The sequence below is a fragment of the Gymnodraco acuticeps genome, unplaced genomic scaffold (assembly GCF_902827175.1).
Source record: "Gymnodraco acuticeps unplaced genomic scaffold, fGymAcu1.1, whole genome shotgun sequence".
Classification (NCBI taxonomy): Eukaryota; Metazoa; Chordata; class Actinopteri; order Perciformes; family Bathydraconidae; genus Gymnodraco; species Gymnodraco acuticeps.
In genome coordinates, this window is record NW_022992160.1 from 3,849,636 (window position 1) to 3,873,295 (window position 23,660).

At 46.5% G+C, this 23,660-nt stretch overlaps 1 protein-coding gene across 1 annotated transcript; it reads right to left on the reverse strand.

Annotated features, from left to right (window-relative positions):
• Positions 1-16,969: 16,969 nt before the first annotated feature.
• Positions 16,970-19,455, reverse strand: zgc:112001 (uncharacterized protein LOC550384 homolog). Its single transcript, XM_034204492.1, has one exon. It carries the CDS (start codon positions 19,187-19,189, stop codon positions 18,308-18,310), a length of 882 nt encoding a protein of 293 aa, XP_034060383.1. The 5' UTR covers positions 19,190-19,455; the 3' UTR covers positions 16,970-18,307.
• Between the last annotated feature and the right edge of the window lie 4,205 nt (positions 19,456-23,660).

The following is a 23,660-nucleotide window of genomic DNA, read 5'->3' on the forward strand; positions in this document are numbered from 1 at the left end:
TGTTATCCCTTGTCTGATCAAACGCAGCGTCCAAGCGTCTGAGAAGGGAACCAGCAAAGTCTTCCCGGGGACCCTGCACCAGATCATCCCACTTTGAACCCAGTAAAACATCCACAGGAGTCCTGGCCTCCCTGCCATGCGTGAGAAAATACGGCGTGAAGCCTGTGCTGGAATGTACACTGGTATTATACGCAAACGCAACCTGTGACAGAAAAGAGTCCCACTCCCCCTCACATGAAAGAAGAGATTTCGCCAACTGATCGATAAGTGTCCTATTAAACCTCTCTACCATGCCATCAGACTTCGGATTGTAAGGCGTGGTGTGCGTCTTCTTCACACCTAACATGCCGCACAAATGCCTCACAACATCTGATTCGAACTGTCTGCCCATATCAGTGTGCAGAGTTTCCATTACCCCATGCTCCAAGATGTAGTTCTGGAAGAGACACTCCGCGACCGTGGGGGCTTTTTGATCGGGGATGGCATACAGATTTACACATTTTGTGAAATAGTCCTCAACAACCAACACATACCGGTTGCCTTTTGATGTGACCGGCAACTCCAGTATGTCAGCCGCCACACGCTGGAAAGGTCTAACTGCATGCGAAGTTCTCATGGGGGCATGGTGTTTAGGCACCGGGGACTTCCTTCTCTGACAGGCATAACATTGGTCACACCATGATCGAATGTCACTGTGCATGGAGGGCCAATAGCACACACTTATTGCGCGTGCCAAAACGCGTTCATACGCCAGGTGAGCAGTCAGTGGAGCACCATGCAAGTGTCCCAGATACACCATGCAGATGTGCCATGGCAGCCCCCTTAACACCAGCTCCATAACCCTCTGGAAGGTAGCGGGTGCATTGGTCAGACCCATAGGCATGGATTTGAACTGGTATAGACCCTGGCCAGTGGTGAATGCTGTCTTTTCGCGGTCCTCCTCAGCCACTTCTACCTGCCAGTAACCGTCAGAATAATCCAAGGTGCTGAACCAGGAGGCCCCCGCCAATGCGTCCAATGTGTCATCCACCCGTGGCAGTGGATGAGAATCCTTTATTGTCACAGAGTTGAGTCCCTTGTAATCCACGCAGAATCGCCATGTGTTGTTCTTTTTCCTGACGAGGACCACTGGGGCGGACCACGGGCTACAACTCTCTTCAATTATGTCATCCTCCAACAGGCGCTGAACCTGTCTGCCTATCTCCTTCCGTTTTTCTGGCGAAGTACGGTAGGCCCGACGCTTGACCGGGGAATGATCACCTGTCTGTATGCGGTGTGTGATCAGACCGGTGTTTCCTGTTCTGCCCTTCCCAGAGCCGAACACCCCTTGGTGTTTCCCCATCAAGGCCTGCAGCTGCAGTCTCTGTTCAGCAGACAACGGGAAGCCAGCCACATCCGGCAGAGGCGTAGCCCCCTGCTGAGAGGGGAAAACCTCAGAGGGGGTGAGTAGCTCACAGTCCTTAACATGGTGGAACACACCTAAATGGGAGCCGGGGTGCAGCTTTAACTCCTTCTCTGTCGGGTTGAGCAGCCTGGCCACAGTGCATCCATTCTTCACAGGTGCAACCGTACGTGCAATCACAAGTCCCACATTATCACGCACCTCAGGCTCCAGGTAGCCTAAGAAAGAGTCAATGGGCAGACCAGCAGTACGGGGAATATCCACATTAACTGGGACAATCATTTCACTGAAAGGGGGAATAATAGCATCAACAGACATAGAGATGTTACAACATTCTGGTATGAAATCTGTGGCATGCATGAGAGGAATATCAACATCCCCCAGGTGAAGCAGACCACGACCAACATCCATAACAGCTCGAGCCTGCAACATGAAATCAAACCCCAGCAGAATAGCTTGTGTTGCCCCTCGCACTACATGTACAGCCTGCTCCCAATGTTTGCCCCCCAACTGTATGGGAAGAGTCACAGTACCCAGAGTGTCCAACAATTGACCATTTACTGTCCGTGAAAAAGTGTACTGGGTATTTAGCACACGTTTACGTAAGGCAGACATGGCCATTCTGAAGTCCTCAGAAATAAGTGAAACATTGGACCCAGAGTCAATCAAAACAGTTACATCAACACCCTCAACAAGTCCTCTAACATAGGCTGTGGGCTTAGACTCACCCACAGAACAAGAGTCCAATGCACGAGCAGGCGCTTTCCCAGCAGAATAGTCCATTTGACCCTGTAGTGGTGAAACCGGCATCTGAGTCTTGATGCCAGTCACTGGAAGTTTCCCTGCAGCCGTCTGTGCGAGGATGGAGATGGTGACCGCCGAGAGGGAGACAAAAACCTCACTCCACGCCTTGGCTGACGTTCCCCAGCGCTGTGTGGTCCTTGCGGGACATCGCTGCCTGGTCGTTGCGGTGAGAAGTCCGCAGAGGTGTCTCGGGTTCCCCGCTCACGTGAAGACCATTCCCTGACACTAAAACCATCCTGCGGTCTGCGCTGAGGAGAACGGCCCCTGCTGCGGTCGTCCCTGTGGGAATCCCCGGTGGTAGATCTGCAACCAAACCCGCCACAGTCACAGTGGCAGGCACGCCGGTGCACTCTCTGACGATCCCAGGTCAAGGCGGAGCTCCCTCTGCCATTCTCAGCTCCACGGCTATGTGCTCTCAAGTCTTTCACCTCAGTCTGTAAGTTGTCCACCTTCAAGGTGAGGCGTTCAACCACATTTATGAGCTTATCCGTGGTATTAGCATTACAGTCGAAACCACCAGCCGATGGTGAATTTAGCGATGCAACATCAGCAGGATGCGGAGGACAGTAGGGCAAACCAGGCGTGTTCAACCCCATTGCCTGCCTGGCCCGCTCACAGCGCCCAGCAATTATCAACGCCTCCTCCATATCAGTCGCCCCCTGTTCATGGCATTTTGCTTGAAGTGCAGGATCAAGGCCAGCCAAAAAACGTCTGAATTTCTCACCATTTACTGCAGCGCGGTCATAATCGGGAAAAGCCTCAGCCACGAGTCTGGAAATGTCCGCCGCATACACCTCCAAACACTCGTTCACCTGGCGGGGCCGTGCAGATATACACGTCTGGAAATAAAGCAGGAACTGTCTCTGGCCAAAAGCCTCCGCCAGCTTCTCCTTCACACGTTCGTAATCACACTGCACATCTGCCGGCAAGCTGTCCCACAGCAGGTAAGTCGTCTATTGCCGGCATGGACATTCTTCCCATTGGGATAACATTGTCGTGGGCAGTATATCCAGGAGGAGGGACCGACTCAACTTTTTACCGTCGCTCGGCAGGCTATTTGAGTACTTACACAGCATATGAGTGTGTAGTCATGTATCGGACAATAGATGGCGCTCTTCTCACCAGTGTGTACTTATACTGCATGGGGGGTGGCCCAAAGGCAATATGATGGCCCACTTTCCACATATTACACAGTAACACATGTATTCACTTGCTGTGTACTTGTACGTATGGGGGGGGGTGTCCGTCAACCCAATATGGCGCCCACTTACCATATATTACACAGTAACACATGTATTCACTTGCTGTGTACTTAAACTTGGGGGGGGGGGGGTGTCCGTCAACCCAATATGGCGCCCACTTACCATATATTACACAGTAACAGATGTATTCACTTGGTGTGTACTTGTACTTGGGGGGGGGGGTGTCCGTCAACCAAATATGGCGCCCACTTACCATATATTACACAGTAACACATGTATTCACTTGCTGTGTACTTATACTTGGGGGGGGGGGTGTCCGTCAACCCAATATGGCGCCCACTTACCATATATTACACAGTAACACATGTATTCACTTGCTGTGTACTTGTACTTGGGGGGGGGGGTGTCCGTCAACCCAATATGGCGCCCACTTACCATATATTACACAGTAACACATGTATTCACTTGCTGTGTACTTGTACTTGGGGGGGGGGGGGTGTCCGTCAACCCAATATGGCGCCCACTTACCATATATTACACAGTAACACATGTATTCACTTGGTGTGTACTTGTACTTGGGGGGGGGGGTGTCCGTCAACCCAAAATGGCGCCCACTTACCATATATTACACAGTAACACATGTATTCACTTGCTGTGTACTTGTACTTGGGGGGGGGGGGTGTCCGTCAACCCAATATGGCGCCCACTTACCATATATTACACAGTAACACATGTATTCACTTGCTGTGTACTTGTACTTGGGGGGGGGGGGGGTGTCCGTCAACCCAATATGGCGCCCACTTACCATATATTACACAGTAACACATGTATTCACTTGCTGTGTACTTGTACTTGGGGGGGGGTGTCCGTCAACCCAATATGGCGCCCACTTACCATATATTATACAGTAACACATGTATTCACTTACTGTGTACTTGTAACCAATATGGGTCTGACAGGCTTGTGGTGGGGAGGGGCAGAAAATGAAAAAAATTGAAAAAATGTAGTTGGCGTTCTGAAACTTTGAGAGTGTGTTGCTTAACGTCTGTGGAACCCGCTTGCAAAATATGGGGACCCTGCGACCTTCGACAAGGTCAAAACGGAGGTCAGAGGTCACATTCGCAATGCCGACAGTACCCTTGACGGCACAAAGGAAGGTCCGACCGCTTTGAGCTTGCTCTCATTAGAACCGGCTCGAAAAGTACATGCAGATTGATGCCTCTGCTGCTCCTAATGTCAAAAGTTACGGCTTAAAATGTAACAAAGCTCCAAAGGTCAAAGATCACCTGTGCATGCTATACCCTACTGTTTTTGCCACTTAGGAAGGTCCGACTGCTTTGAGCTTGATGTCATTTTAACCGTCTCGGAGAGCAGATGCAGATTCATGCCTCTGGTGCAACAAAATGTGAAAGGTTATGGCTTAAAATGTAACAAAACCTTCCGTTAAGGCCTTTTGAGATGCTGTAGTGCTGCATGAGTGTTTAAAGTACTTTGAAAAGGGCTAAAGAGATAATTTCTTCACAGGGGGCCTCTAAATAGGGCTCAGATCTGGAATCTGAAATATGGGAAACCTAACCCACACAGAACTTTTTTTTTGATAAAATGACAAACTTTCTCACACAATGCAGTTTAGCATCTGACACCCTTGTGGTGGAGGAGGGGAGGAAAATGAAAACAATTGAAAAAATGTAGTTGGCGTTCTGAAACTTTCAGAGTGTGTTGCTTAACGTCTGTGGAACCCGCTTGCAAAATATGGGGACCCTGCGACCTTCAACAAGGTCAAAACTGTGGTCAGAGGTCACATTTTCATGCTTCACGGTGCCCTTTACGGCACAAAGGAAGGTCCGACCGCTTTGAGCTTGCTCTCATTAGAACCGGCTCGAAAAGTACATGCAGATTGATGCCTCTGCTGCTCCTAAGGTCAAAAGTTACGGCTTAAAATGTAACAAAGCTCCAAAGGTCAAAGGTCACCTGTGCATGCTATAACCTACTGTTTTTGCCACTTAGGAAGGTCCGACTGCTTTGAGCTTGATGTCATTTTAACCGTCTCGGAGAGCAGATGCAGATTCATGCCTCTGGTGCAACAAAATGTGAAAGGTTATGGCTTAAAATGTAACAAAACCTTCCGTTAAGGCCTTTTGAGATGCTGTAGTGCTGCATGAGTGTTTAAAGTACTTTGAAAAGGGCTAAAGAGATACTTTTTTGACAGGGGGACTCTAAATAGGGCCTAGATCAGGAATTTGAAATATGGGAAACCTAACCCACACAGAACTTTTTTTTTGATAAAATGACAAACTTTCTCACACAATGCAGTTTCGCATCTGACACCCTTGTGGTGGAGGTGGGGAGGAAAATGAAAAAAATTGAAAAAATGTAGTTGGCGTTCTGAAACTTTCAGAGTGTGTTGCTTAACGTCTGTGGAACCCGCTTGCAAAATATGGGGACCCTGCGACCTTCAACAAGGTCAAAACTGTGGTCAGAGGTCACATTTTCATGCTTCACGGTGCCCTTTACGGCACAAAGGAAGGTTCGACCGCTTTGAGCTTGCTCTCATTAGAACCGGCTCGAAAAGTACATGCAGATTGATGCCTCTGCTGCTCCTAATGTCAAAAGTTACGGCTTAAAATGTAACAAAGCTCCAAAGGTCAAAGGTCACCTGTGCATGCTATAACCTACTGTTTTTGCCACTTAGGAAGGTCCGACTGCTTTGAGCTTGATGTCATTTTAACCGTCTCGGAGAGCAGATGCAGATTCATGCCTCTGGTGCAACAAAATGTGAAAGGTTATGGCTTAAAATGTAACAAAACCTTCCGTTAAGGCCTTTTGAGAAGCTGAGTGTTTGAAGTACTTTGAAAAGGGCTAAAGAGATAATTTTTTCACAGGGGGCCTCTAAATAGGGCATAGATCAATAACCTGAAATATGGACACCTTCACCCACCCAGAACTTTTTTTCAATAAAATGTCAAACTTTCACACATAATGCTGTTTGGAGCTAAGAATCTGACACCCTTGTGGTGGGGGAGGGGCAGAAAATGAAAAAAATTGAAAAAATGTAGTTGGCGTTCTGAAACTTTGAGAGTGTGTTGCTTAACGTCTGTGGAACCCCCTTGCAAAATATGGGGACCCTGCAACCTTCGACAAGGTCAAAACGGAGGTCAGAGGTCACATTCGCAATGCCGACAGTACCCTTGATGGCACAAAGGAAGGTCCGACCGCTTTGAGCTTGCTCTCATTAGAACCGGCTCGAAAAGTACATGCAGATTGATGCCTCTGCTGCTCCTAAGGTCAAAGGTTACGGCTTGAAATGTAACAAAGATCCAAAGGTCAAAGGTCACCTGTGCATGCTATAGCCTACTGTTTTTGCCACTTAGGAAGGTCCGACTGCTTTGAGCTTGATGTCATTTTAACCGTCTCGGAGAGCAGATGCAGATTCATGCCTCTGGTGCAACAAAATGTGAAAGGTTATGGCTTAAAATGTAACAAAACCTTCCGTTAAGGCCTTTTGAGATGCTGTAGTGCTGCATGAGTGTTTAAAGTACTTTGAAAAGGGCTAAAGAGATACTTTTTTGACAGGGGGCCTCTAAATAGGGCATATATCAATAATCTGAAATATGGGAACCTAACCCACACAGAACTTTTTTTTGATAAAATGACAAACTTTCTCACACAATGCAGTTTAACATCTGACAGGCTTGTGGTGGGGGAGGGGCAGAAAATGAAAAAAATTGAAAAAATGTAGTTGGCGTTCTGAAACTTTCAGAGTGTGTTGCTTAACGTCTGTGGAACCCCCTTGCAAAATATGGGGACCCTGCGACCTTCGACAAGGTCAAAACGGAGGTCAGAGGTCACATTTTCATGCTTCACGGTGCCCTTTACGGCACAAAGGAAGGTCCGACCGCTTTGAGCTTGCTCTCATTAGAACCGGCTTGAAAAGTACATGCAGATTGATGCCTCTGCTGCTCCTAATGTCAAACGTTACGGCTTAAAATGTAACAAAACCTTCCGTTAAGGCCTTTTGAGATGCTGTAGTGCTGCATGAGTGTTTAAAGTACTTTGAAAAGGGCTAAAGAGATAATTTTTTGACAGGGGGACTCTAAATAGGGCCTAGATCAGGAATCTGAAATATGGGAAACCTGACCCACAGAACTTTTTTTTGATAAAATGACAAACTTTCTCACACAATGCAGTTTAGCATCTGACAGGCTTGTGGTGGGGGAGGGGCAGAAAATGAAAAAAATTGAAAAAATGTAGTTGGCGTTCTGAAACTTTCAGAGTGTGTTGCTTAACGTCTGTGGAACCCCCTTGCAAAATATGGGGACCCTGCGACCTTCGACAAGGTCAAAACGGAGGTCAGAGGTCACATTTTCATGCTTCACGGTGCCCTTTACGGCACAAAGGAAGGTCCGACCGCTTTGAGCTTGCTCTCATTAGAACCGGCTTGAAAAGTACATGCAGATTGATGCCTCTGCTGCTCCTAATGTCAAACGTTACGGCTTAAAATGTAACAAAACCTTCCGTTAAGGCCTTTTGAGATGCTGTAGTGCTGCATGAGTGTTTAAAGTACTTTGAAAAGGGCTAAAGAGATAATTTTTTGACAGGGGGACTCTAAATAGGGCCTAGATCAGGAATCTGAAATATGGGAAACCTGACCCACAGAACTTTTTTTTGATAAAATGACAAACTTTCTCACACAATGCAGTTTAGCATCTGACAGGCTTGTGGTGGGGGAGGGGCAGAAAATGAAAAAAATTGAAAAAATGTAGTTGGCGTTCTGAAACTTTCAGAGTGTGTTGCTTAACGTCTGTGGAACCCCCTTGCAAAATATGGGGACCCTGCGACCTTCAACAAGGTCAAAACTGTGGTCAGAGGTCACATTTTCATGCTTCACGGTGCCCTTTACGGCACAAAGGAAGGTCCGACCGCTTTGAGCTTGCTCTCATTAGAACCGGCTTGAAAAGTACATGCAGATTGATGCCTCTGCTGCTCCTAATGTCAAACGTTACGGCTTAAAATGTAACAAAACCTTCCGTTAAGGTCTTTTGAGATGCTGAGTGTTTGAAGTACTTTGAAAAGGGCTAAAGAGATAATTTTTTGACAGGGGGCCTCTAAATAGGGCATATATCAATAATCTGAAATATGGGAACCTTCACCCACCCAGAACTTGTTTTCAATAAAATGTCAAACTTTCTCACATAATGCTGTCTGGAGCTAAGAATCTGACAGGCTTGTGGTGGCAGAGGGGAAGAAAATGAAAAAAATTCAAAAAATGTGCTTGGCACTCTGAGCCTTTGAGAGTATGTTGTTGCACTTGTGTGGAACCCGCTTGCAAAATGTGACCGTGTACAGTACTAAGAGCCATTTCATTTTATTCCCCTCCCCCACCACGAGCCTGTCAGATTCTAAGCAGTGCAGTTGCACTGATATAAGGGTTGCTCATTGATCGCGAGTTCGAATCCATGCTGTGGCATGCATGCAACATTTTTTACATTTAGTCAAGAGAGAATTATATGTGGAAAGTTGTCTTCTCAGACATATTTGAAGTTGATTATTGTATAGTTATAGTTGTTTTTCACACGCTGGGAGTACTTCCATTCGCTACGTCTTGGTCTGTAGATGTACATACTGAGAAATATATCTCTATATATTAGACGTTTTTCTCAGTAGTCTCTTAGCGGCCCTGTGTCGCACTGAGATAAGCGTTGGACTTTGCTGCGGGAGACCCGGGTACGATACCCGCCTAAGCAGTTTTAATGAAAATGCGAAAATTATTTAAAATTAGTTAGGGAGAAAGGATCTTTACTTATAGGTTTATTTATTTTGGAATTATTAAATATAAAACAATTGTGTTGAATTAAGAGAGGGAAAATGGGTTACATTATATGTCAGGGTGAACAGTGAATGTGTGAAATCCTAGTATTATGCTAACCACTAGCAGCAAAGCTAGCATCACAGCTACTGCTCCGTTCTGCCTCACTTCATTGAGGAATATCTCCCCGCCCCATGTGCACTCTGGCCCCGGTACATGTGTTGCCTGTAAATGCTAACCGCTAGCAGCAAAGCTAACATCACAGCTACTGCTCCGTTTGGGGATACTTTGCACACGTTTTTCACACGCTAGAAGTCTGGGAGTACTTCCGTTAGCTTCGTCTTGATCTGTAGATGTCTATCGGTGCATCGTTTGTCCATTTTGATGGTGTAAAAGACTACTGTCTGCGCGAAATCGGAAACCGGAAATATTTTTGGAAAAAAAACGGCTGCCTCACTTCATTGAGGAATATCTCCCCGCTTCATGTGCACTCTGGCCCCGGTACATGTGTTGCCTGTAAATGCTAACCGCTAGCAGCAAAGCTAACATCACAGCTACTGCTCCGTTTGGGGATACTTTGCACACGTTTTTCACACGCTAGAAGTCTGGGAGTACTTCCGTTAGCTTCGTCTTGATCTGTAGATGTCTATCGGTGCATCGTTTGTCCATTTTGATGGTGTAAAAGACTACTGTCTGCGCGAAATCGGAAACCGGAAATATTTTTGGAAAAAAAAACGGCTGCCTCACTTCATTGAGGAATATCTCCCCGCTTCATGTGCACTCTGGCCCCGGTACATGTGTTGCCTGTAAATGCTAACCGCTAGCAGCAAAGCTAACATCACAGCTACTGCTCCGTTTGGGGATACTTTGCACACGTTTTTCACACGCTAGAAGTCCGGGAGTACTTCCGTTCACTTCGTCTTGATCTGTAGATGTCTATCGGTGCATCGTTTGTCCATTTTGATGGTGTAAAAGACTACTGTCTGCGCGAAATCGGAAACCGGAAATATTTTTGGAAAAAAAACGGCTGCCTCACTTCATTGAGGAATATCTCCCCGCTTCATGTGCACTCTGGCCCCGGTACATGTGTTGCCTGTAAATGCTAACCGCTAGCAGCAAAGCTAACATCACAGCTACTGCTCCGTTTGGGGATACTTTGCACACGTTTTTCACACGCTAGGAGTCTCGGAGTAGGTCCATTGACTTCGTCTTCATCTGTAGATGTGATTTGATGTGTTTGTTTGTCAATTTTGATCGCCAAAACAATAGAGAAATGTCTTTTTACTTTATAGTGGAGTCTATATATAATGCTTTTGTTCAATAAGCTTTAGCGCCACTTGTGGTGCAATGGAATGAGAGTCGGCCCCTGCTGCGGGAGATCCGGGTTCGACTCCCGCCCTTGGCATCAGATCCCGACCTCCCTCAATTCGTTTGTATATGTTACCCAAGTCAATACAGGTCAATACGGGTGCATATTTAATAGTTATAAAATATATTATTATTTTGTAATTATTAATAATATTGAGAGTGGGCTTCCATATTGATCTGTGCACACCCCTACATGGCAGGGAGATATGCTGGGTTAGGGTTATCTTGATAATCTCATAATATGTGACCCAAATCAATATGGGTGCATATTTAATAGTTATAGAAACTATTATTATTTTATTATTATTACAATATGACTGTTGCATGTCAGGGTGAGATGCTGGAGCTGCTGCGTCCGTGTTTTGGGGGTCTTGGAGCGGCCCAAAAGAGGTGCTTTTCGCGCTCTGTCTCCTTGCAGTGTGATATAGTCTGTTTGCTCATGACAGGGTGAGATGCTGGAGCTGCTGCGTCCGTGTTTTGGGGGTCTTGGAGCGGCCCAAAAGAGGTGCTTTTCGCGCTCTGTCTCCTTGCAGTGTGATATAACCTGTTTGCTCATGACATGGAGAGATGCTGGGGCTGCTGCGTCCGTGTTTTGGGGGTCTTGGAGCGGCCCAAAAGAGGTGCTTTTCGCGCTCTGTCTCCTTGCAGTGTGATATAACCTGTTTGCTCATGACATGGAGAGATGCTGGGGCTGCTGCGTCCGTGTTTTGGGGGTCTTGGAGCGGCCCAAAATAGGTGCTTTTCGCGCTCTGTCTCCTTGCAGTGTGATATAGTCTGTTTGCTCATGACAGGGAGAGATGCTGGGGCTGCTGCGTCCGTGTTTTGGGGGTCTTGGAGCGGCCCAAAAGAGGTGCTTTTCGCGCTCTGTCTCCTTGCAGTGTGATATAACCTGTTTGCTCATGACATGGAGAGATGCTGGGGCTGCTGCGTCCGTGTTTTGGGGGTCTTGGAGCGGCCCAAAAGAGGTGCTTTTCGCGCTCTGTCTCCTTGCAGTGTGATATAGTCTGTTTGCTCATGACAGGGAGAGATGCTGGGGCTGCTGCGTCCGTGTTTTGGGGGTCTTGGAGCGGCCCAAAAGAGGTGCTTTTCGCGCTCTGTCTCCTTGCAGTGTGATATAGTCTGTTTGCTCATGACAGGGTGAGATGCTGGAGCTGCTGCGTCCGTGTTTTGGGGGTCTTGGAGCGGCCCAAAAGAGGTGCTTTTAGCGCTCTGTCTCCTTGCAGTGTGATATAGTCTGTTTGCTCATGACAGGGTGAGATGCTGGAGCTGCTGCGTCCGTGTTTTGGGGGTCTTGGAGCGGCCCAAAAGAGGTGCTTTTCGCGCTCTGTCTCCTTGCAGTGTGATATAACCTGTTTGCTCATGACATGGAGAGATGCTGGGGCTGCTGCGTCCGTCTTTTGGGGTCTTATATTTATATCATCTGTGACTCCTCCTCTAAAATGGTGGCTAACCACATGCTGTTAAAGTCAAACCAAAAGTGTAATAGCATAGTCATTATTTGTTAACTACTAATCAATAACCCAAGTGGAAATATGCTCCGTTTCGGATACTTCACACTTTCGCAAACATTTACACACGATAGGTGTCTGAAAGTATATCCATTCGCTTCGTCTTGGTCTGTAGATGTGATTTGATGTGTCGTTTGTACATTTTGATGGCGGAAATATTGGGTTAGGGTTATATTGGGGTTCAGCACCACGGAGAGCGCCTCCCCTGAGATGTGGGATCTACAAGTGGGCTTCCATATTAGGATGGGGCAGGGGTTCAGCACGACGGAGAGCGCCTCCCCTGAGATGTGGGATCTACAAGTGGGCACCTACATCTACACACCCCCCCCCCCATAAGTACAAGTACACAGCAAGTGAATACTTGTGTTACTGTGTAATATGCGGAAAGTGGGACCCATATTGGTTACAAGTACACAGCAAGTGAATACATGTGTTACTGTGTAATATGCGTAAAGTGGGCACCCGTATTGGTTACAAGTACACAGCAAGTGAATACTTGTGTTACTGTGTAATATGCGGAAAGTGGGACCCATATTGGTTACAAGTACACAGCAAGTGAATACATGTGTTACTGTGTAATATATGGTAAGTGGGCGCCATATTGGGTTGACGGACACCCCCCCCCCAAGTACAAGTACACAGCAAGTGAATACATGTGTTACTGTGTAATATATGGTAAGTGGGCGCCATATTGGGTTGACGGACACCCCCCCCCAAGTACAAGTACACAGCAAGTGAATACATGTGTTACTGTGTAATATATGGTAAGTGGGCGCCATATTGGGTTGACGGACACCCCCCCCCCCAAGTACAAGTACACAGCAAGTGAATACATGTGTTACTGTGTAATATATGGTAAGTGGGCGCCATATTGGGTTGACGGACACCCCCCCCCCAAGTACAAGTACACAGCAAGTGAATACATGTGTTACTGTGTAATATATGGTAAGTGGGCGCCATATTGGGTTGACGGACCCCCCCCCCCCAAGTACAAGTACACAGCAAGTGAATACATGTGTTACTGTGTAATATATGGTAAGTGGGCGCCATATTGGGTTGACGGACACCCCCCCCCAAGTACAAGTACACAGCAAGTGAATACATGTGTTACTGTGTAATATATGGTAAGTGGGCGCCATATTGGCTTGACGGACACCCCCCCCCAAGTACAAGTACACAGCAAGTGAATACATGTGTTACTGTGTAATATATGGTAAGTGGGCGCCATATTGGCTTGACGGACACCCCCCCCCAAGTACAAGTACACAGCAAGCGAATACATGTGTTACTGTGTAATATATGGTAAGTGGGCGCCATATTGGCTTGACGGACACCCCCCCCCCCAAGTACAAGTACACAGCAAGTGAATACATGTGTTACTGTGTAATATATGGTAAGTGGGCGCCATATTGGGTTGACGGACACCCCCCCCCAAGTACAAGTACACAGCAAGCGAATACATGTGTTACTGTGTAATATATGGTAAGTGGGCGCCATATTGGGTTGACGGACACCCCCCCCCCCAAGTACAAGTACACAGCAAGCGAATACATGTGTTACTGTGTAATATATGGTAAGTGGGCGCCATATTGGGTTGACGGACACCCCCCCCCCCCCAAGTACAAGTACACAGCAAGCGAATACATGTGTTACTGTGTAATATATGGTAAGTGGGCGCCATATTGGGTTGACGGACACCCCCCCCCCCCCAAGTACAAGTACACAGCAAGCGAATACATGTGTTACTGTGTAATATATGGTAAGTGGGCGCCATATTGGGTTGACGGACACCCCCCCCCCCCAAGTACAAGTACACGGCAGGCGAATACTAGCGTCGCTGCGTAATACGCGGAAAGAGGGCTCCCGTACGGGCTCCGCGGACGCCCCCGCCACCTCCACCTGGTGGCCGGAGACGGGACGGCGTCCGGGAGCCCCCTAACGGGTTAAACCCCGCCGGTCGCCGGGGGGGGTCGTCGCCGGGGCGGGCCGCGGCGACGGCCGGAGGCCCGGGGACCGTCCCGGGACCGCCCGGGGGTCCGGCCATTTTACGAAGGTCGCGGGGGGGCGGAGCCGGGCCGGTTTGCGAACGGGCCGTCCGCCGGCAGCGTTTTATGCTGTCGGCGGGCTCCGGCCCTCCGAGCAGTACTGCTAGCATTGGAAAGCTGCACCGTCCAGTCTGGTAGGTAGAATGTTCAGCAAGGTAGCTGCGTAGCTCGTGCCCCTAGCACCCCTCGTCTAAGCACGAACAGCGGCTTCAAACTGTCTTATCCACGTAGCGAACTGCCTCTGGCCGTCACCCCTAAACATCGGCGGCAGCTCCACTTTAATATCATTACTCACAGAACCAGTCCAAGAAGCAGTACATCCGTTATAATCGTCTTCCATATCGCCGTCACTCTTCATTCCTCCGAACATGACGCTAGCACCGTTAGCACAGCTAGCCAGCAGAGCCGACCAGAAAGTCCAGTAATTGTCCACAGAAAATAATAATCCACGAGCAGATAAAACACACTCCAATACCGCTGCCACCAATGTAACGTCCGAGGTGTTAAGGCTTCAAAGATACTTCTGTGTAACAATAACTCAGGAACTTTTTGGAGCGTCCCAGATAGCGCCTCCGTTTATTCTTGTCGAGTCACACCACCATCTCTCTCTTCACTCTAGGACAGCCCGCGCATGCTCACAACACATGACCTCTCAACCCAATGCTTACAATGTCATCGGATTAAAAAAAAAAAAAAAAGACTGGCAGAGACGGGTCTGTTTTATCGGATGATAATTATTTAAAAATGAGTGTCATGAGCATACCATTCCTTTAACTCCCCTGTTATATTCGTTTTTTGTAACAGCAATATTATTCGTGGGTCAATTTCATGTTTAATTATCCAAAAATGGTCAGAAGCCCCAAAATACAGAATTTTTTTTGGACATAGTTTGTACCTTTTATTACTATCAATGAAATCAATATGTATTGATATAAAATACATTTTATAACATTTTTAACATAACATAACATTTTTTAAATTACTTTTAAAATGTTCCAACTTTTTTTCCAATTGGTTGATGTTGATAAATAGAGATGCCTCTTCTGTTCAGGGTCAAATTGACCCGTTCACTAGAATCAAGCCAAATGAGTCATGAGGATTTGTATTGAAAGTATTTTATTGTAACAGCAATTAAGAATATGTGTGTGTATGTGTGTGTGTTCGAGTGGGTTAGTGTGTCCCCTTATAGCCTCAACTTTCACTGCCAGGTGCGGCTGGCTGTCTGTCTGTCTGTCTGTCTGTCTGTCTGTGTGTGGAATATACGATATATATATACCGTATATCCCATTTGAGCCCTCTGACCCCTTTTAGTATTTTAGTATTTTTTGTAGATTTTCAAACTTTCAAACGGGTCAATTTGACCCTGAATGTAACAGGGGGGTTGACAAACAAGCTAAACAAGATCAACAAGCAAGTAGAACTGCCACCCTGTTGTTAATATTTGGAAATGTTGATTTGGTTTTAATTTACTGCGCTGTAACCTACTGTGGGATCTGTTGCAATGAGCTAACATTTGATTATTTAATTAAATTATGAATCATAGTATTAAAGTAATAGTCTAGTATATTTGATTCAGACCTTTTTATGAAACACGCTAACTATCGTATTAGAAATATCTAACAAACTCTGCATTTTTAAACGACAGCTAGACACATCATCTCGCTTCTTATTAGCGACACACCCATTTTAAATGGTCTTTTAGTCTTTATTTATTTTTCTATTGTTTTATTTATTTTATAGGTTTTAACTGATATTATTTTTAACAGTTTTATTAGCGACAATTCCTTATAACCTTTATTAATATTATTATTTCGTTTTTATCATTTTTTAAATGTTATTATATATATTTTTATTTGTATAGGTTTTTATGTTTTATTGTATCTATTCATTCTGTCTTATTTCTTCCTTTATTTTTCTAAAAGGCGATCATCATTTATTTTGTCGTTATTATACCTTTTACTTCCTTGTGTCTGTTAAACTATATCATGTTGCTATGCTGCATGTTTCCAAAAAGGTCTTACTGTCTGATCTGAGGGGATTCTGTGTGCCATTTTGTTAAAGCACTTTGAGCCGCACCTGGTGTATGCAATGTGCTATATAAATAAAGCTGTACCAGCTAAAACAGTAAATATGGTAAGGGTCGGTTCTCCAAATTATAAATCAACATTGTTTACTCACTTCCCTTCAGTGGTCTCTTTTGTCAGGTTTTATGAAATCTCTTTTTCTGAGATGTATGCTTCCAGCACAGATACATTGGAAGTATTTGTCACAGATACAGACAACTAAGAATATATGTTGTTTGTCTCCTGGATTGAAAAGATGGGATGTGTGGTAAAATCGACATTTTCAAGTGAGGCCGACTCAGCATGCATGTCCTGGGAGGTAAATAGAAATAAGTCTGTAATGACTTTGAATATGGTGAATTATAATGGGAAATGATAAGGGCCACATTATTATTCTGGCCTCATCTCACATTTTAAGGCTTTTAACAAACCACTACAGTTTTTGCGGTACACTAAAGTACATTTCTGTTAATTGAGTCACTACAAAGTAATCCCTCTTTACTGACAACTAAACATGCACAGAGAGTAGGAGGGTCGCCCTGTCCTCTTCTACGAGACAGTGGGTGGGGTAGACAGCTACAGAAGAGACGCTGGACCTTGAGATACGATATATTTTGCAAACTCTAAAGCCAAAAACAAATGTTCCATCTCAAAGTTTGAGCAGGGTTAGTTTCTTACTTGCTCGTGGAGAGACGTAGTTAGGTGATAAGGACCAGCAGATAAACAAATGTGTTCAATTACATTTATGAGGTCAAGAAAGACACACTGAGATCACTTGGATTCCTATTTATTTAAAAAAATGCAGTCATCCAAAGAGTTTACAAGTCACCTGGCTGTACTCAAATGATCTATAAGATCCCATTGCTATTTAAATAAATAGTGACAAATCAACAGTACCTGTAGACTGTGTTCAGTGTTGGTCTGCTCAGTGGCTTCAGTAGCAGTAGTATTTGCGGCTAACACTTCAGATTGAGGTTAGAATGCATAATAAAGCCTGGATTAGTGTAAAAGGTTTCAGAATATGGCTGTTCGTTCCCTGGTTTCCAGTCAACCTCCAGTAAACTCAATCAGTGGGTCAAATTCATTTTTTAGATAACATTCATTTAATTGCCCCTTACCTTAAAGGTGGGGTAGGTCATTTTGGAGAAACCAGCTCGAGTGCGCTAGAATTTGAAAATACACAACCGGAACAAATCTGCCTCTTCCTCACAGAGCCCCTCCTCCAACACACACGAACGCGCACATGACCAATGAGGGCACGAGATAAGTTTGTGCACAGATGGAAGGCTGACAGGCAGGTAGGCCATCCAGTTACTTTAGCCGGGCCGGCTCAGATGATTGGTCGTGCTTTTTACAGCGCCACGGCTTCCACAGATGATATTTTATGTATATTTTGTCAAAGCACTTCAGGTATTCATTGCTATCGGGATGTTAAGAGCATTCCATGGAATATAACAAAAAGTGTATCTCGAGCCGGTTTCTCAAACTTACCTACCCCACCTTTAAGGGTTATCTTTTCAGCCATAATGACTGCTTCGTGCACATACAGACAGAGCTATAAAGTAACTTAGTACATTTACTCAAGTACTGTAGGCTACTTTACAATTTTGAGGGATTTGTACTTTACTTGAGTATTTTCAGTTTTTGCTACTTTGTACTTCTACTCCACTACAATTCAGAGGTATATTGTGTACTTTTACTCCACTACATTTATTGAATACCTTTAGTTACTCTGCAGATTTGGAGATATAATTATTAAAATGATATTCAACACTTCAATATGAATGTAGTTAAACCTGGTCAAAGTAATTCAAACTAGCTGCACCTTTACCAGCTTTGATAACACTTGATCAATCATTATAAAACAATTGGGCTATTTGCATAATAAGTACTATTTTGATGCTAATACTTTTGTACTTTTACTTGAGTAACATTTTGAATGCATGACTTTTACTTTTAACATAGTATTTCTACACTCTGATACTTCTACTAGTACTTAAGTACAAGATCTGAGTATTTCTTCCTCCTCTATACAGTCTTCAAACACTCTCACACATCATGCTAAGATACAACTGTTTACAATGGAGCATGCATCATGTCACACTGCTGCTACACATCGCTCTTGATGTCCAGCTGGCCCTCGGGCAGGCCAAGGGGTTTGAGGGAGGAGGGGATGGGTAGTTGGTGCAGACTGTCCGGGAATGTGGCCGGGCTGAGCTGCCTCAGTATAGTCTGCATGGCGGTGAGGAGCAGCGGCGCCGGGCTTCTTCCGGACAGATAGCTGAGCGTCTCCTCCCCCAGCACCTCGCTCCATCGCTCCGGCTCTCTGCTCAGAGCCCCCTGCATCTTAAAGTGAACCTTTGGTATGAACATGAGCAGGTTGTCCAGACACTGCCTCCCTTCCCCGCATCTCGCTTCTTTACCCTCCCTGAGTTTCTCCAGAATGACATCCAGCGGGGTCAGGCCGTTGTGGTCCGGGGCTTGCGGGGCCGCTCCGTTCCCCAGCAGCATGATGACCACCTCGGGCCGCAGGAGCTCGCAGGCTAGATGCAGGGGGGTCCTGCCGTCCTCCATGTGAAAACACCCGTCTCTGTCCGTGTAGGATGTCGCGCTGGGTATCCGGTGTGTCTCCTGTAAAATGAGGCCGAGGATGTAGCGCCTGTCGTAGCGGACAGCCATGGCCAGGTGCGGGGCGGAGGACGGGCAGCAGCAGAAGCACTCCCCGGGCTTTGCTAGCGCTTGGTCGGTGTACCGGCTGAGCAGGTACTTGGCGTACGCCTGGTGGTCGTGAACTATAGCGTATAGCAATGCTTCCGAAGAGGTATAACTCCTCTGGCTGGCGTCCTCCTGGTAAAAGGTCTGCATCGTCCGTATTTCCTCCAGCATCCACACCGGCTTCAGGTCCCGCACAGCCCGGTAGAAGAGCAGTGACAAGGACTTGCGGTTCTTCCCGGGGCTCTGAGCCGCCGAGCTGACGGTGACAGAGGCCATGTCGACCCGGGTAACTTATGTCCTCAATGGGTTAGCCAGCAGACAGACAGCGTCCTTCTTCGCTCTGGAGCCATTACTTCAAGAGCTGTGAGTTACAGGAGCAGAACACACACTCATACTGTGTTTACTTACAAAGCACGGAGTGAAGACATGCCTGCAGTGCTGTCCTAGAGTCATTTCACTCACAAGGAGACTGGAGACACACACATTCCTGCACGCTCCTGACAGCAGCAGCTGCGGGATCCCTCTCTGCAGTACTGCACTAGTACGCATGCGCAGAATGTAGCAACGTCAAAAGAGTCTTTGAAACTTTATTGACAACTGTGTTCAAATGTTTCCTGAAGGGTAAATAACAGACTGTACACATGTTACAAATGGTATGGATGATATCCTACTGTGTAGCGGTATATAATTATTATTTGTATTATTATTATTATTATTATTATTATTATTATTATTATTTTGTATTAGCCTATTATTATTATTATTATTATTATTATTATTATTATTTTGACTTCTAATTGTTAGTCTTATAAAACATGCTTGAAGTTAGAAATTATTCTCCAATTTCATCCTTTTTAATTGAAAACTATTTTCATCTGAAAATGTGATAAATGTGTGTTAAAATGTGATGTGTTAAATAAAATCTGAGTTGCCCCAAATGTAATAAATGAGAGAAACATTTTTTCAAATGACTTTTCTCAATTTTGTATTGATATTATTTGGCTGAATATTGCCTGAATATACGTTGTCTATCTGCACAATGCTTGCTTGAGGCTGAAATATAATTGTAGTTATACATGTCAGTGTAACAACTAATCAAAATAATCATGGGCAGTGGCGACTGGTCATCAGGGGCAGAGATGGTGGGGCTGATGGTGGGGTTGTGCCCCCACCTAGTGTCAGCAGAATTTTTTTTAAATAATGATTACAACAAAATGCAAAATGCAAAAAAAAATATATATTACATTACATTACATTGCATTTAGCTGACGCTTTTATCCAAAGCGACTTACAATAAGTACATTCGACCAGGAAGACACAACCTTGAAGAAAACAGAATCATATAAGTACATCAGGTTTCATAGAGCCAAACATTTCAAGTGCTACTCAACTGGCTTTAGGTAAGCCAGTCCTTTATTAGTATAAAAGTGCTTCGTTAATAGTTCTAACGCTCGAAGTGGAGTCGAAAGAGATGAGTTTTCAGTTTGCGCCGGAAGATGTGCAAGCTATATATATATAAAATATATTTTAAGATCATGTTTAATCATCTGATTCGTCTGTACATTGCTGTTTTAGTCTGTGTTCTTCTAATTAGTGTCCACAGTGCAGGGCCGGCCCTGACTAATTTGCTGCCCAAGGCAAGATTTTAGCTGGTGCCCCCCCCAAAATGCAGACACTCACTATGACTCGTGCATGCATGCACGTGCACGCCGGTTGAGGCATGACCACCAAAACAGAAAGATATGGACACAAGATGTGTGCAAATGTATTTAGTATCCTATATCCATGTGGACATGATTTAAGTGGGGGGTGGACCTAACATCCTCTGGAGTGCACATTTATTTACGTATTTAATCATAGATTTTCGCTTGTAAGGAGTAGAAATATGATTCAGATATCTGCGGAATCGCTAGAATCGTAGCTTTTCAAGAGTAACTCCTGTGAGACTGTACCCAGGGCACAGCAGCCAATATTGCCGCTCAAAGCAGCTTGATTCGGCGTTACACTGTGTGTGATTGGTGGATTTGTGTGTCAGTCAAGGACATCTCGGCCGGCCGGCAGCCATGTCGGTCTGAAATGACCAATGGACACTCGAGAAATCTAAGGACCTACCCACCAATAAAAAAACATATAACAGGTGTCTCCCATCAGTTTCAGTCTTTTAGTCTGTGAAGAAGATAGAGAAAATGGCTCGAAGGAACTTTACCGTTGCGGACGCGCTGGATTTTATTTTTGCGAGCGGCAGTGAAGAAGATGGCTCATCAGAACCTGAAGGCTTCGACTCTTCTGAAGAAGAAGAATACAGGGACAGCAGGGATCCATTTGAGGATGGGTAAGTGTAAATATAACTTGTAGTGCATTTGCCATTTTGTGAGGAGTACCGCGAAAATGAACAATGGATTTATCCACCTTTTTATTTTCCCCTCATGAACTTTTTCTCGGGACAAAATAGACTCTTGATTAGTAAACGTTTACTCTGTGTAAATGTTATTTATGTGTAAACGTTATTTTGGCATGTATAAGTAAGGTTACATGTGTAGATGAATAAAAATAATCCTTTATTCGTCCCGCAACGGAGACATTTATAGACATGTATTTTATTTGATCATACTGTTCTGTACAGATGAGACTTTGTCATAGACTTATTTACATGTGTGTCTGTGATAAACTTTATTTATGTGTAAACGTTATTTTGGTGTGTGTATAAGTGTCACGATCTGTCTGTGTTGTTGTTTTGTCTTGTCTTTTTCTATCTTTGGGTTTCCTGTTTTATTTTGTAAATTGTTCACCCCCGTTTCCTGCCTGTTGCTTTCTGTCTGTTTTCCCTCCCTGATTACCCGATTGTGTTCACCTGGTGCCTCTGTGTTTTCTCCTACCTCCTCACCTGTCTCGTGTTTGTTTGATTAGTCCTGGGTGTATTTAAGTTCTGGTTTTTCCGTCTGTCTTTGTCGGTTCGTCTTGTGTTTTGAGTAATTCTGCGGTGAGTGTTCTGTTCTGTGTCTAGATATTTGTAGCCTTGAAATAAAGGAATTCTTTTGTCACTTAAGTCTGCATTTGGGTCCTGTTTCCCACACAAACCGTGACAGAACGAACCGACCAGAAATGGACCCAGCAGATGATCCATTTGAGGTGGAGCTACAGCATTTTTCCTTTGGTTTGGCTTGCTGCTGTGATTGGTGGAGTGGAGCGTCCAGTGTTCGGCAGAGGGAGGCCGCTCTGGTAGAGGCGCACCGGTTGGCGATGGAGAAACCAGACTTGGTGAAGTTCTTGCCTGGCTGGATTTTGAACTTCCTCTGGGTGTGTGATTTCCAGCCTGCTGACTACAAACGTCTCAGTGTGGTCCGTCTGGAGTCAGCCAGTGCTTCTGCCCCAGTTCCTGCTCCTGTCCAGGAGTCGTATTCCGGAACTCGTCAGGCTTATGGAGGTCCACGGAGTATTCAGGAGGCTGCTAAGAGGAGTCGTCGCATGGCCAGGCTAGCAGCCCGAGCCCCAGCAGCCATGGTTCCGGCTCCAGTACAGGCCCCAACCGCCATGGTTCCGGCTCCAGTGCCGGACCCAGCAGCCATGGTTCCGTGCTCCAGTACCATCCCACATAGCCATGGTACCGTGCTCCAGTACCACCCCACACAGCCATGGATCCGTGTTCCGGTTCCTTGCCCAGCAGCCATGGTTCCGGCTCCAGTGCCGGCCCCAGCAGCCATGTTTCCGGCTTCAGAACCGGACCTTACAGTCATGTTTCCGGCTCCAGAACCGGACCTTACAGCCATGTTTCCGGCTCCAGAACCGGACCTTACAGCCATGTTTCCGGCTCCAGAACCGGACCTTACAGCCATGATTCTGGCTTCAATTCCGACCCCCGCAGCCATGGTTCCGGCCCCAGCAGCCATGCTTCCGACTTCAGTACCGGCCCCGGAAGCCATGGGCTCGACTCCAGTTTCGGCTACAGGGCTGGCTCTCCAGCCGACGCCAGTTCCCCGAGTCTTGTCGGCGTACCGGCCGACTCCAGCACCTCGTCTCCTGCTGGCTCCCCAGACGACGCCAGCTCCTTGTCCTGTCTCGTTGGAGGTCCCGCCGACTACTCTCCTGCCGGGGGTCCTGCCAACCCTTTGTCCTGTGCCGTTGGAGGCCCCGCCGACTACTCTCCTGCCGGGGGTCCTGCCAACCCTTTGTCCTGTCCCGTTGGAGGTCCCGCCATCTACTCTCCTGCCGGGGGTCCTGCCAACCCTTTGTCCTGTCCCGTTGGAGGGCCCGCCGCCTACTCTCCTGCCGGGGGTCCTGCCAACCCTTTGTTCTGTCTCGTTGGAGGTCCCGCCGACTACTCTCCTGCCGGGGGTCCTGCCAACCCTTTGTCCTGTGCTGTTGGAGGCCCCGCCGACTACTCTCCTGCCGGGGGTCCTGCCAACCCTTTGTCCTGTCTCGTTGGAGGTCCCGCCGTCTACTCTCCTGCCGGGGGTCCTGCCAATCCTATGTCCTGTGCCGTTGGAGGCCCCGCCGACTGCTCTCCTGCCGGGGGTCCTGCCAACCCTTTGTCCTGTCCCGTTGGAGGTCCCGCCGTCTACTCTCCTGCCGGGGGTCCTGCCAACCCTTTGTCCTGTCCTGTCCCGTTGGAGGGCCCGCCATCTACTCTCCTGCCGGGGGTCCTGCCAACCCTTTGTCCTGTCTCGTTGGAGGTCCCGCTGACTACTCTCCTGCCGGGGGTCCTGCCAACCCTTTGTCCTGTGCTGTTGGAGGCCCCGCCGACTACTCT